The following is a 14,557-nucleotide window of genomic DNA, read 5'->3' as shown; positions in this document are numbered from 1 at the left end:
TTTTTTACAAACACTCATTACCATGTAATTACTTGTACTGGAGACAACAGTCATACAGCTTTTACTGGAACTAAATGAACAAAAGAACAGACACTGCTGTCTTGTACATATATTTTTAATTCTACAACAGATGTATCTGCATACAAATATGCAGAATGTCACAGGTTTTTTTTTTCTTCACAATACAATTATGTTCTTGCAGTAACCAGTGGTGGGGAATATACTCTGTGATTTAACAAAATATTGACTTTTCAAGATGCATATTTCTGTGCAATTGCAACTTATTTTACAAGTGTGTGAACTTGCAAATAAGCACATTCATGTAAAAACATGAAGTGCTGAACAGGAATCCTTTGATGTGTTGGTGGCTTCAGTGTGGTAAAACACACTTTTATGCTGAAAGATGTATTTCTCCCATTTCTGATAGTGTCTGATCAGCGATTGGCAAGATCAGACATGATCTTTAGATTTTTTTAAAATATATTTTGTAGGGGAAAGTCCTTTTAGAATTTGTTAAAAAGAGCTGAAAGTAATGCACTCCTAATGATAGCTGAAAGCAGTATACAAATTACATTTAATAAACACCAAATAGAATGTTATGAGAAGAATATATATGTAAAAGTATATATATATAATACATGCATATATATATATATATATGCACAACTGATTTCAACATAGTTAATAAGAAATGTTCCTTGATCAGTAAATAAGCATATTATAATGCTTTCGGAAGGATCATGTGACTCTGGAGGATCATGTGACACTGAAGACCTGAGTAATGATGCTGAAAATAATGCAGCTTTGCCATCCCAGGAATAAATGACATTTTAAAATATATTTAGAAATTAAAAAGTTATTCTCAGTTTTTACTGTATTTTTGATTAAAATAAATGCAGCGATTGTAAGCATTAGATCCTTCTTTAAAATCATTACAAAATCTTACAGACCCCAATTTTATGATTGATCAGTTACAGTGTGGAAATGGTGCCTGGCCTTCTCATTTAGAAGGACATTCACTTTTTTGTTAGTTTGTTGCTATGCAAGCCATGCATAAACAATTAAAAAATTGCTCCTCCATATCAGTATTTTAATTGGATTTGGTTTCAAGCATGCATATCGAAAATACATATAGGGAAAGATAAATTAGTGATTCGAATATTATCTAGGGACATTTTAGTAGCCACCCACATTGTTCGTGAGCAACGCCCGCCTCAATTTCGAGTGTTGAGTGAGTGTGTAAGATGTATTATGTGAATATAAAAATTCTCTAGTGTCTCACCACAGTCTGATTTATTTCTCTCTCATTATTACATTTTCCATGTTGCCAACTGATTTGCTTTAAAAGAAATGTGTGATAGCGTAAGTGAGACTTATTTCTGTCATTAAGCTCCTTGGTCTCACCTTTACATGCTGTTATGAGATCCTTAATCACACTTTAATGAAATGTAGCTAAACATTTTGTAATAAGAGTGAAGCAAGTTAAGTATAGGTCTGTTGAAACACGCAGCTTCATGGAAATACTAGAACATAAATTTCCGGTTTTCATTTTGCTGTGACGTGAAAGGTCGATACATACATGTGACTTGTGGTACTGATTCTGTTAAACTACTGGTAGACAAATATCCTCTGAAGAAGCTACATAAAGGCTGTATTATATACAATTACTGGCACTAAATAAAGGGGTCTTGACATTGCTCCTGATATGACCATTTATCAGTGTTAACTCGTGCTGGAAATACATGTTAAGAGTAACACTGTTGTACTTCTCTCTCTCCACTGCTGGGTATTTAATACATCCTGTGGCCTTTATGCAATCTGTTTTTATTTATTTATATAATTATTTGGCTCTTTCATTCTGGCTCCTGCTTAGCAGCACTTTTCTCCGCATGCTCAGAGCTGCTGATGCCACAGATGACTCAATCCTGGATCCTGCACTTAACTGAACACGAACGTACACATTCTATCACTTACATTATTTATGTAAAAACTAAATGGACCACCCTTAGTGATGACTACCATGCAGAGCAATATCCTAATTGTCAGTCATGTAATTACTTAGTAGTTTTGGCAACTTCCTTTAGATGGTTAAGGTACATTTACCATTGTTCTGCAAATTTTCAAGGTCAAAATCAAGTCGAGTCCACACAATGGGGGATTTTGTTTGAAGGGTGAAATATTTTGCATCATGTTGTGCATACATCACTATAGTATTGACCTTTTTTGCCTGTGAAATTTAATTGATCACTATGGTGATTATAGTGATCAACTGCTGCAATACGTAACCCAAAACACCCATAATAAGGACCACGTCAGTTGTCTGACTATGGTTTTTACAGCTTTCATGCGAACCTAAAACCAATGTTTAAAACTGGCTTATTACTTTTGCGTTAACCTGAACGCCAAAACTTATGTTTTTGTCCTTTAATTTTACTCTTTTATAGGAGCCAATCAAATCCAGAGCACCCCAGCTCCACCTCGAGTACAGGTTTTACAAACAGTTGGGCAACTCGGGTAAGTAACAGGCTGAACTTCTATCCATTTTCTTTTTATTACTTTAAATCTTACAGTTTAGCACCCATGTTCAGACCAGTTATTTGTTGTAGAGCGTATGCTGTTCACATCCTATTTACAATCGTGAGTTTCTTTTAGCTCATCCTGTCCACATCCTCTTTTCAACACAGAGGACGAATTTAATCAGTACAGGCTGTGGTTCCTGTGCATCGATTGCTCTACTTGTTTTTTTACACGTTTGATAAGACTTGCAGGACAGAAAAAGGTTAACTTGTATTCAAAGATATGACAGGTTAACATATAGCTTATTTCAATTATATAATTTATTCAAAATGTGTTCATCAATAAAAGATTGTCATTAAGCTCAGATCAGATAAAGCCTAGGGTTGCTGGTCGAAGCGTTGCGGCTCTCACTACTGTTGATCTCTGTTCCCAGCATTAAAGGGATAGTTCACCCAAAAATGAAAAGTACCCCATGATTTACTCAAACTGAAGCCATCCTAGGTGTATATTACTTCTTCTTTCAGACGAATACAATCGGAGTTATATCAAAAAATGTCCTGGCTCTTCCAAGCTTTATAATGGCAGTGAAAAAATATCCATATTTAAATCATTATCGATTTAAAATAACTAGCAGACGGCCGTACGCAAGTCGACTTGCGCCAAAAGAGTAACACTTGAGGATGTATGAGTAGCGTAAGCTTTGACGCCTCTTGCGGTTCAAATAAACAGCGCTGGGCAACCGCGTTCGTCATTACGTTGTGCGACTGAAGGGTCTTTTAGTCTTTCGGGTTTGCTGTTTTCATTTTTGGGTGAACTATCCCTTTAAAGGCCTGAGACCCTTTTTATTCTGCTATGCATTTTTAATGAGGAGAGCTTTAGAAAAACGTGACACTATACAATTTCAACATTCACTCATTCCTATGCTGACGTATTATTGTGAATCTAATTGTGTGTTCATGGTTACTCAGGGTAGTATTTTTGTGCTGATACAGTGTGACCAGGCCAGATTAAGGCTTGGTAATAAAAAAATGTATCTTGATATTTTCCAGCCTTTTAAAAATATTTGATTTATATATGATTATAGCAATAGCAACTTAATTTATAAAGCACAATTAAAACGACACAAGTTGACCAATGTGCTTTACAATGTCACACAGAATTAGATTTTTGTGACTGATTAAAAGCTATTGAAAACAACAGATATTTTTTAAGTTGTACTTTAAAATCCTGTACTGTAGCAGCGTCTCTAATATGTTTATGCAAACTGTTCCAAAGTTTAGGCACTGCTACAGCAAAAGCGCAATCTCCTTTTTGACTCTGATGTGTCCCAGGAATTTTTAGTAACTTCTGATCTGAATTATGAATTTGGCTTAAAGAGGGTTTTTTTGGAACCATTGTTTTGACCAAACAGCCATTGTTGTAAACTAGATATAGAAATTGTATATATTATTTTATATAAAGATTTAAGAATTATTTTCAATTTAAATGTAGCTGCTTCTTTTTTTTACTAAACATTTTAATGCCTGAAAACATTCACATGGAGATTTCATGTGAATATTATTTAGTGATGATGATACATGATTTGTTCCACTTATTTATTGAAATGGACAATTTGAAAGAACTGATTAGCCTAAATGAATCAAACTCCATAACTATGTCAGTGTTTCTGCTTCTAAGGTTTAAATGAAAGGTGGTATTGAAATATCTTGTTTTAACATTTGTCATACTGTAGTCGTGACTCAAAAAAAAGTGTTCACACTTGGCATGTTTGGCTCGATTAAAATGAACCCTGGTGCGATTGCTCTGTTAGTGCGGTTCATTTGATTAAGTGTGAACGCTGTCATCTGAACCCTGGTACGCACCAAAACAAGCGGGCAGAGACCTCTGAAAAGATAGGTCTCGGTCTGCTTCCGAACAAACTCTGGTGCGGTTCGAATAATGTATGAATGGTGAACGCAACACAGACCAAAGACATGTACTGTAGACAAACCAAAAACAGGAAGATGAGACTCTAAAAAGGACAGAATGCTCAAGCATGGTTTTTCTCGTCATAGTGGCGATGTTGCCCATCACAGTTCGGTACCGGCATCAGAATCTCATCTCCTCGCAGCAGATCTTTTGTGTGTGTGACGGAGGGTTTCCTGACGCTGTTTTGACTCCTTTACGCATTTTATAAGCTCTTAACGAGTTCTCAGCTGGTCAAAATACTATCATATGCAGGCTACGCACAATACGAGTGCATTTAGCCCAGCACACAGCATTGGTTTGTATATTCATGAGTTCTGTCTCAAAATAGGCAATATGTCATACAAGCAGACCAATCAGGTTGTGAATGTATCCATATCACTTTAGGTTTGGTGATAATCAGAATCAAAAGCGTATAAAAAGAATTGCGATATTCTCCATGTCCCAGTTAAACTTATCGCCTAATAGATTTGAGAGTCCTTACCTTTTATCTGTTGCCCCATAATGCCTATTATACACAAACATGTAGTGTACCTCAATATAAAGCACTACTGAGTGCCGAACACCACATAATAAAATATTATTGTTCCCTGTCTTTACGTAATCTTATTAATTCTTACCATTAAAGATAAAGCTGCTAAATTGCCAGTTTGTATTTATATTACTGAACTCTGTGGATTTGTTTTCTAACTGCATATATATATATATGTGTGTGTTTGTGTGTGTTCAGAGGGTGTTCCTCAGGTGTACTACTTTGGGCCTTGTGGGAAATACAATGCCATGGTGCTGGAGCTGCTGGGCCCCAGTCTGGAGGACCTGTTTGACCTTTGCGACAGAACCTTTTCCCTAAAGACCGTCCTCATGATCGCAATTCAGCTGGTTTGTGTAATCGGTTACTCATGAGAGAGAAAGAAAGATGTTTAAACTAATAGTTTTTTTTTCTTTTTAACACTACTTATATCTCTATTATAGATCACACGGATGGAATATGTGCACACAAGAAGTCTGATCTACAGGGATGTTAAGCCTGAGAACTTCTTGGTGGGCCGGCCGGGGACCAAGAGGCAACATACAATCCACATCATCGACTTTGGGCTTGCCAAAGAATACATCGACCCTGAGACCAAAAAACACATCCCTTACAGGGAGCACAAGAGCTTAACAGGGACAGCTCGCTACATGAGCATCAACACACACCTGGGGAAGGGTAAGAGACACGGGAAAGATTCGCTCTATCAGGGCTTAGGAAGGGTTATTCGAATTTCATGGGGGGATAAAGACTAAAGTATGTCTTAAAACCTAGCTTAGCTGTTAGTGACACAAATCTGCTTGCTCAACCACAAAACATACATTTGTTTTGATTCTTATGCTAAATGCATAAAAATATATATTTGCTCAGTGAATTAAGACTTTTTGTCTGACTGAAGACAGATTCCAGTGTACCTAGCAGTTTCATAATTTTGTCTTTAATAATAATAATAATGTCTTTTTCTTGTAGAGCAAAGCAGACGGGACGATTTGGAGGCGCTGGGTCATATGTTTATGTACTTTCTACGTGGCAGTCTGCCCTGGCAAGGATTAAAGGTATTGTAGTAGGTGGAGTGAAAGAAATGTTTGCTGCCCTCATGCATTTGATTTAAGAGTTTGTTTTGAAAACTACGTTTTATTCTCTGTTACATTTCTTTAAATATTTAAAGCACAGATTATGATATATGAGAGATTAAAGCGGTTTATCAGTTCTTTGCTGTTTTGTACTAATGAGAAGTTCAAATCTATGGTAAGAATTTCCCCTCTGTTCAGTTCTCACTCTCGTAACAGTATTTTGATGGTATCCTTCTGGTCGGAGAGTCTTATCTCACTCAGCTAATGTCTGAAAGAGTGACAGGCCCCACTATCTGTCACTATCCTGAAAAGTCAGCAGAATAACCAATAGCTATATAACCTTGATAAGCTGACCTATTTAGAAGGCCCAAAAAATATAACTGTGTTTGGTTACTTCTTTATGGTTTTATAGTCTAAAGGGGAAAAAGACTGAAGTCTATGTGACCTTTCTGTTAAATGTCACATGCTAATCATAATTTAGACTAGTACATGGTTCCACTGTCATCGAAAATATGAAAAAAAAAAAATCCAAGTACATTTTTCTGAAAGTTTTCGCTCTCAAAAATTGTCCTTTGAAGTCTTATAGGATACGCTTTTTTGAATTATTTTTTTCAATCACTGATGACAGGAGAGGTCATGGAAATTCATTGTTCAAAAATACTATTATGGTTGCACTGTATTTTACAGTATGTGCCCTTGCAGTGTACTAACTCAAAGTACTGAATAATATTAAAATAACTACATGGGTTAAAGGAATAGTTCACTTTAAAATGAAAATTCTGTCATCATATACTCACCCTTAAGTTGTTTCAAACCTGTATGAATTTATTTCCTCTGCTGCACACAAAATAAGATATTTAGAAGAATGTCAGTAACCAGACAGTTTCTGGGTCCCATTGACTTCCATAGTAGGAAAAAAATATACTATGGAAGTCAATGGGACCCAGAAACTGTCTGGTTACTGACATTCTTCTAAATATCTTCCTTTATGTTCAGCAGAGGAAAGAAATTCATACAGGTTTGAAACAACTTAAGGGTGAGTATATGATGACAGAATTTTCATTTTAAAGTGCACTATTCCTTTAAGGCTAGGTTTAGAGTTAGGTTTCGAGGTAGTACCTAATTATTACCAAGTTATTGTAAGTATGCAGTATGTATATGTGGAACAGTACGGACTGTAAAATAAATAGCTTATTTATGTAATTCCCCAAACTGTTCTAATATTCTCTCCCATTTTATTCATTAAGGCTGACACACTGAAGGAGCGCTATCAGAAAATTGGAGATACCAAAAGGGCAACCCCTATAGAAGCGCTCTGCGAGAGTTTCCCTGGTAAGCGATTTCTTTTCAAATGGCCACATATCTCGTGCACTCTTACCTCCGGTGCATTGTCTTAACTTTGACCTAATCTCACAGAAGAAATGGCCACCTACCTGCGCTACGTGCGGAGACTGGATTTCTTTGAGAAACCGGATTATGACTACTTGAGAAAGCTCTTTACAGACCTCTTTGACAGAAATGGCTATGTCTTTGACTATGAATATGACTGGGTCGGTAAGCCGCTGGTAAGTCTGTTTGGATGTCGTGCCATAAACCGCTTGTATATGATGTAAGTTACATGGATGTTGAGTTTCCTGTTCATGTCTATGCAGCCGACTCCAATAGGACCCATGCCTAGTGACACACCTCTGCAACCCAGCAGCAGAGACAAAGCACAACCACAGACCAAAAACCAGGTGAGATACACCCTCATGATGTTGATGGCGATGTAAAATACATGTTTGTGTAATACACATCATTTTCTTTCTTTTTTTTCTTTCTTTTGACATTTTATAGTGTATGATCAAAGACCTTATAAAGGTTTTAGCTTCATTGCTTGGAATCCCACTTTAAAATTAAAAAGGTTCAAACTGACAAATAAATATCCATATTTAAAATTAATTTATTTAATTTGTTAATTTAACCACTATTAATAATTGTTTAATAATAATTTATATTAATAATCATGTGTAAACTACACAAAAAATGAAATTTTAAATTTGCATTAAATGTTTTTTTAATTACCGGTAATTATTTTTTTACATTTTAACTATTTTTAATCATTAGCAATTTTAAACATATTTATTTGTCAATTTTAAGAAAAAACTCCACTTACTATTGATTTCTTAATTTTCTAAAGTTGATGTTTATTATATTTTAATATTGCACTCTTTAATATTGCATATAGCGGTAATTCCTTGTTCATGTAAAAGAGGAAGAATGGGACAGAGTACCATTTAAGTACTAGTGTTTTTCCCTTTCTTTGGTTATTTGTGGTAAAACATTGCTTAATGCAGTGTATTTGTTTAAATGTTATCTCAGTGTTTCATGACTCTTTTAACCCATGTCAGCAGTATGTGGTAAATGTTTGTTTTCACTCATCAACCGACCCTAGACAACTTCCTGCAGCCAGAGTAGTTTTTTGCTAGTCTGAAGATCTGTCATTTCCTCAAACGCTGAATGCCATTCTTTTAGTTGGTGGTATTTCCATGTCTTGGTCACAGTCCCTTAAAATCTCTGTTACATTATAAGTTTTTATATGAGCTGTTTGTGAAAGATAAGAGCTTTCCTCTCCATCTCTGCATGTCATGTGCTCTTGTTTGTTTTTTCACTCACACTTTTATTTCCACCTCTATCCTGTTAGCTAGAGTAGTCTGCTTGTGCATGGAAGGCGTTCCTCTTTAAACTCGTTCTGTTCTTTTTTTCTTTACACCCTCACCTCCTTTCAAAAACATCTCTTATGCCCTTTGCCACCTTCCCCCCCATTGCTGTCATGCCAGTCTCCAGAACCTAAAGGAAGTGAGTCCCAGCCCACTCCCGTGACCAACAGGGAGCTCCTAGGGTCGCACCTCACGGCCGATAGGCTAGGGGGCTCTGTCCAGGTACTGGGTGTTTGCGCAGTACTGCATGCTGTTGGTGTCGATCTCTTGCTTTCTCTGTTCTCTAGTCTTTCTGTTTCTTTTAGTCCTTTCACTTGAGACACCTCTGTCCATCTTCCAGCTGCAGACACTTAAATGGTCTCCTCTCTCCGCCCTTGTCTAACACATCACTTATTAAGTGACACACATCTAGTGACCTCAGTGGGAAAATACTGCTTATATTGTATATAAGTAGTTAAGCAAGACAAATGGGTGTTGTTTGCTTGTGTACATGCAGTTATCCAGGGTGTAACTCTTCTTTTATAATATGTTAGTGTAATAAGAATTCCAACTAAACTCATTTTCGGCTTATTTCCATTATCTAACCAAGCACGGTTCTTTCATTTTACATACCCCACCCCCACCCCACCCCCCTCTTTCTTCTTAACTGTCCTGGTTGGTGCTAAGCAACCTGATTTTGAACAGGTTAATTATTAAAAAGTGTCCTTAATGGGTTACATAGCCCCAATCTGAGTTACATGAACTGTTAAATATGCAGGGCCAGTTAGACAAAATAAATCCCAGTGTGTTTTTTCTGTTATTACTCATCTTTGCCAGTCCATATTGAAAACACATTGCCTGCTGTCTTAAATTAATCTTCAGGTTATGAGCTCGACCAATGGAGAAGTGAATACAGACGATCCAACGGCGGGACACTCAAACGCTCCCATAACTGCCCCTGCTGAGGTGGAGGTGGCCGATGATACAAAGTAAGGACAATTTAAAGAGTCTTAAGTTTGCCAGTTGTTTTTAAAAGTACATGTTTGCATAATACACATCCTTAGGGTTCCCACGCGTCCTGGAAAACCTGGGAAATTGATGACTAAATTTCCAGTCCTGGAACATGTCAAATGTCCTGGAAAATCTGGTTGTTGTCCGGGGAAACTATATTTAAAAAAAAAATTCTTGTATTTTCCTTTAGCCGAGAATGAAGAGTGTATCACTCCCTGAAACGGTTAACGTTAGTAGCAGTGCTGTGCAGGGACGCTGAGTTTTGACGTGAGAGAAGTATTTTGAATGATGATGTTTAGTCTCATTGGCCCTTGCTGCAGTTAGCTAATGTTATGAACTACTCAAATGTTTGAGGTGAATGTCAACTGGTAAGCAGCAGCTACCTAACCTTGTTACCATTAATTCATTAACTTGCTAACTAATTTTATACGTTATAATCCAGGGGTAGGCACAGCAACCTTCAGCCTGTTTTTAGGTCTGATTGTTGTCAAAAGTACTTTGATACCATGTCGATAATTAAATAAAAAAAAAGTAAAGATACCGGCTGACGGGTGACAGTCATGCGCATTTGTGTGAGCGCTCTGTAAAGAGCATCAAAGGTTTCTATTTACAATGTGTTTTTACAGCATTGAGCATTGTAGATGATTTTGAGCACATGAACGCAATGACCAACAAGAGGCTTTTAAGAAATAAGTCAGAACGCGCTCAATAGTACTCTTGATTATAGAGGGAGCGCTCTTTATTTGCCATCTGTACATAACCCATTCACAGTTTGAATGAAAGTTTTATTTTTAATGCTGCTAAGTACACACTCCAAAGTTTCAGGAGGGACAACCTTTTAAATGCAGGATTGAATCCAATATTGTGTTGATTGACAGTAATAACCATAGCAACAGATGAGACAAAAGTCTGATATGTCAAAATAGATATGTGCATTAAGTGTAAATGCAGACTAACAGACCTGCCACTTGTTCTGTAACAAGTTTGTGTAATGTATGTGTAATTTGTTTATTTGCTGTTCATTTTATTACTTTTCACCTAACCCGTTTAAAATGATGTTTACTTAATTAAATATTTGAAGGCTACATGCTAATGCTTTTTGGTATTTACTTAATTATTTTTAGCATTAATAATTCATTGACTTTGTTTAATATTTAAAGTCCCCATGTAGTCAATAATTTTATTCTTTTAAAATTCACCAAAATTACATTTTTAAAAAATAAAACTTTCTGAATTGTTTAATTTAGTATTCGCAGAACCATGAATATGCTAATTAGCCCTGCTTCCACTCACTCACACCAGCTAAGATTACCAGATCCACTCGGCCAGCTTTACTGTAGTAAGCGCTACACGATGGCAAGGAAATACTGCTTTAATTGAGCCATATATGTTTGTACTAGGGCCGCACAATTAATCGTATTAATTAATTAACGTAACCGCACGCGATTTGAAGTGAGTTTGTAGTATAAGCATATTAAATGTTGTTTGGAAAGCTGTTTGACACGTGTTGCTTTTTCAAATGCACGTTATAAGTGACTCAAACTCAGTGCTTTCAGATGGAGCAGCGTTTACAGAGCCGTACATCAATGACAAGCTGCACATAAAAAATAATCGCAGCCTTTGCGATTTCAAAATCGCGATAAGCCAAATCGGTTTAATTGCGATTACATGAAAATTACGATTATATCGTGCAGCTCTACCAGAAACTGATTAATAAGTGGAAGAACGAATTCTACAGGCTCATCTACAAGTCGATGTTTCAGAATGGTAATGCGTCTTATGTATCGCTCTCTACAACGTCGGACAACGGTAATTTGATTAACCTTTGGCTTGTCTACATTATCAAACAGCTAATAATGTGCTGCTAATGTTACAAACTATGTTCCCATTCGCCATCTCAGTCACACAGCTGCCTTCTGAAAATCAGCATCCTTAGAAATGCTTTGAACAACTCAGAACTCCAGTGGAGTAAGACTTATAGTTCATCATAACATCTTAATATACATAATTCACCTGCTATATTGCTGAATGTCCCCGATTTTTCATATCAACGGAAAAATATACCAGGATAACCTAGCGTCTCTTGAGACTCCCCTGCTTCAGAGAATAGTTAATGATATGCTAAAGCCCGCCCCACTTGTGATGAGATTGGACATGAATGTGCACATGGTTTGTCTTAAAGCATATTAAAAGCACATTAATAACTTGATTTTCACCAAAGTTTTTTTTTATAATTTCAAAAGGTTAAAATATTTAATTATTTGTTTCTATGGTATTATAATTGCTAATGAGAATTTTATTTTTTAATGTTTTGTATTTTATAGTGTATGATCAAAGACAAATTATAAATGTTATAGTTGTATTGCTTGGAATGCCCCTTTAAAATAAAAAAAGGAATTATCTATTTATTAATAAAAAAAATCAAACTGATGAATATCTATATTAAAAATCTATTTCATTTGTTAATTTAACCACTTAGTATATTTTAATAAGTTCTCTTTATAATCATATGAACTGCCCATTTTCAAAATGAGTGGCTTTGTTTTAAAAAATGAAATTTAAATATAAAAAATTATTTATTAATTTATTGTTCTGTTACATTAAACTATTTTTAAACCTGTAAATAACAAATACTTTTTCAAATTGAAAAATAAATACATTTGTTATTGATTCATTCATTTTATATAATAAAATGTATTATATTTGAAATATTTAACTTTCAGTTTTACCGTTAATTCCTTCTACAAGAGGAAGAACGTTTGAGTTGCCATGGGCTTCAATGGGTCAAAGCACAGTTGTAGCATTAATGTATTTATGTTTTGGTTACATTATCACCAGTCACATGTACAGTAGCTGCACAGAATTGTGCAGTCTGATCTCTTGCTAACAAATTTGCTTTGAACTCTGCCTAACAAAACCTCGACTAGACAAGTTTGTGTGACAAGTTTGAGAATGAAGGGATGAGATTGCAAAACTGTCTATAACTCTATCGCTCATTTCAGGTGCTGTTGTTTTTTCAAGAGGAGGAAGAGGAAAGCGCTCCAGCGACACAAATGAGGAGGAACATCTTTGAAACGTTAAGTCACTGGTGCGTTTAAAGAAAAAAATAAAAGCAAAGGACTTGGGAGCTGAAACATGGAGCTCCATCCCTTTCTGTCTCTGCTCCACATCAGAACAGAAACTCACTGCCTCACTTTTGGCATCCGCTCAGAGGACACACCTTAGCACTCTGGGCTCGATTCAGTGGAACAAATAAATATATTTGTACAATGTGGGAAACCAGAAGAGACTAGCGGTCAGAAGTAAGATATATGTTATGTGACTTAAACCAGATGGACTGTTTAAACTTGTATTTTAGATGACATGCAAAACCATTATTTGAGAACTAAAAGGCAACCAGACACACAGACATCCGTTCACTTTGACACACTGGCTGGATGAGTGAGTGATGTGCTTCATGATGTTTTTTTGTTTTTTTAATGGGATCAAAATAAGTGGGGAAAGACTGCTGACTGATATATGGAGAAACGTACACAGGAATCAGTAAAACCTATGTAAATTCTGTCTTTCCTTTTTGTTTTTGTAATTTAAAAAGTTGTTTTGAAGATCTGCTCTCCTTGAGTTGAACAGTTTTACTCATGTTGTAGAATGTGTGAACATTTTTTAACCGCTCTTAGTGTTTCTTTAATTTCTCTTCATTGTTTTTTTACTTACTCTTTTTTTTTCCCCTGTCCATGTGGATGATGATGTTGTAGCACAGTGGCTGGTCTCAGGTACTGTGGGAGATGGAGAGAAATACATGGGATCTCTCCTCTGTGAATTGCACTTTTGAGGGAAAAAAGCAAACCGTTTGGCATTTCTGGCATTGACATTTACAGGAAGCAACAGAAATAAAAGCAGACGTGGGATCATTTTATACAGCAGGCTGGTCTCTCCCAAAGGGACAAAAGTGATGCTCTCGGTCAAAATTGTGCTTTTATTGTTTTTCGCATTAGATTAAGTTACCTGGGAATCATAGTTTGTGCCTTTCCAAGTAAAACATTTAACACTAATGTGTCCCTCTCTACGATTCCTATCCAGGCGGGGTGTCCATGGCCCTCTCAGAGTGTTTGTTCTCTACGGTGCACTCCATGCCAGTCTAATGGAGTCCGTTGGCATTTCTCAGATTTCTTTTTCACTGTTGTAAAGTGTATCATAGCAAAGCTCCATTAAGACTTGAGTCTATGGGTTTATACGCAGTAACAGAGGTTGCCTATCAGAGTGAGGATGTGTATTGATTTACATACCTATTAAATGTTGCTTTTCTTCTATGCCTCATAAGATGGTATATGTTGTGTCTGTGCACAATCACTGCAGTGAGTTTATGTTTGTGGTTAATCCTTGTGGTTATTTCAACAGTAGTCAACATCACGTGATGAAACGTAGCCAGTTGCAGTGAGTCACCAGGTTGCCATAGAACACATTTGTAGCTGCAGGGCAAGTGCCGTAAACACCGCTTAACCTGCGTAATACAATTCACTGAGTATAGAATGGCATAAGAGCAGATGGCACACCCTTGTAGTTTATGTAGTGCTAGAACAGGATATTTTTATACATCCAAATTACTTTTTTTCACCTTGCAGATACAACAGAGCTAGTCAATTATGACATCCTGTGATGATTCAATCATTAACCTCTTTAGAACAGACTGTAAAGAAACATGAATAAGCTGTTCTTAAATATGGTGTTAAACAGTGGCTCTCAACCAGTTCATGATTTACTGGATAAGGCTTAACCCTAAAAAA

At 36.2% G+C, this 14,557-nt stretch overlaps 1 protein-coding gene across 4 annotated transcripts; it reads left to right on the top strand.

Moving 5' to 3' along the window:
• The first annotated feature begins 2,378 nt into the window (after nucleotides 1–2,378).
• csnk1g2a (casein kinase 1, gamma 2a) lies at nucleotides 2,379–14,437 on the top strand. 4 transcript variants are annotated; one of them, XM_079613058.1, is made up of 10 exons: nucleotides 2,379–2,514; nucleotides 5,213–5,361; nucleotides 5,455–5,689; nucleotides 5,981–6,066; nucleotides 7,332–7,416; nucleotides 7,504–7,649; nucleotides 7,737–7,820; nucleotides 8,904–9,005; nucleotides 9,645–9,751; nucleotides 12,776–14,217. In XM_079613058.1, exons 2-10 carry the CDS (start codon nucleotides 5,263–5,265, stop codon nucleotides 12,828–12,830), a joined length of 999 nt encoding a protein of 332 aa, XP_079469184.1. In that variant the 5' UTR covers nucleotides 2,379–2,514; nucleotides 5,213–5,262; the 3' UTR covers nucleotides 12,831–14,217. The 4 variants fall into 4 exon arrangements, with proteins under 4 accessions (XP_079469184.1, XP_079469183.1, XP_079469185.1 ...); XM_079613057.1 differs by having other exon boundaries at nucleotides 7,501–7,649; XM_079613059.1 differs by lacking the exon at nucleotides 8,904–9,005 and having other exon boundaries at nucleotides 7,501–7,649; nucleotides 12,776–14,437.
• The last annotated feature ends 120 nt before the right edge of the window (nucleotides 14,438–14,557 follow it).

The sequence above is a fragment of the Phoxinus phoxinus genome, assembly GCF_949152265.1.
Source record: "Phoxinus phoxinus genome assembly, chromosome: 5".
NCBI lineage: Eukaryota > Metazoa > Chordata > Actinopteri > Cypriniformes > Leuciscidae > Phoxinus > Phoxinus phoxinus.
Note: the sequence above shows the minus strand (reverse complement) of the source record. Positions and strands in the feature narration are given on the sequence as shown.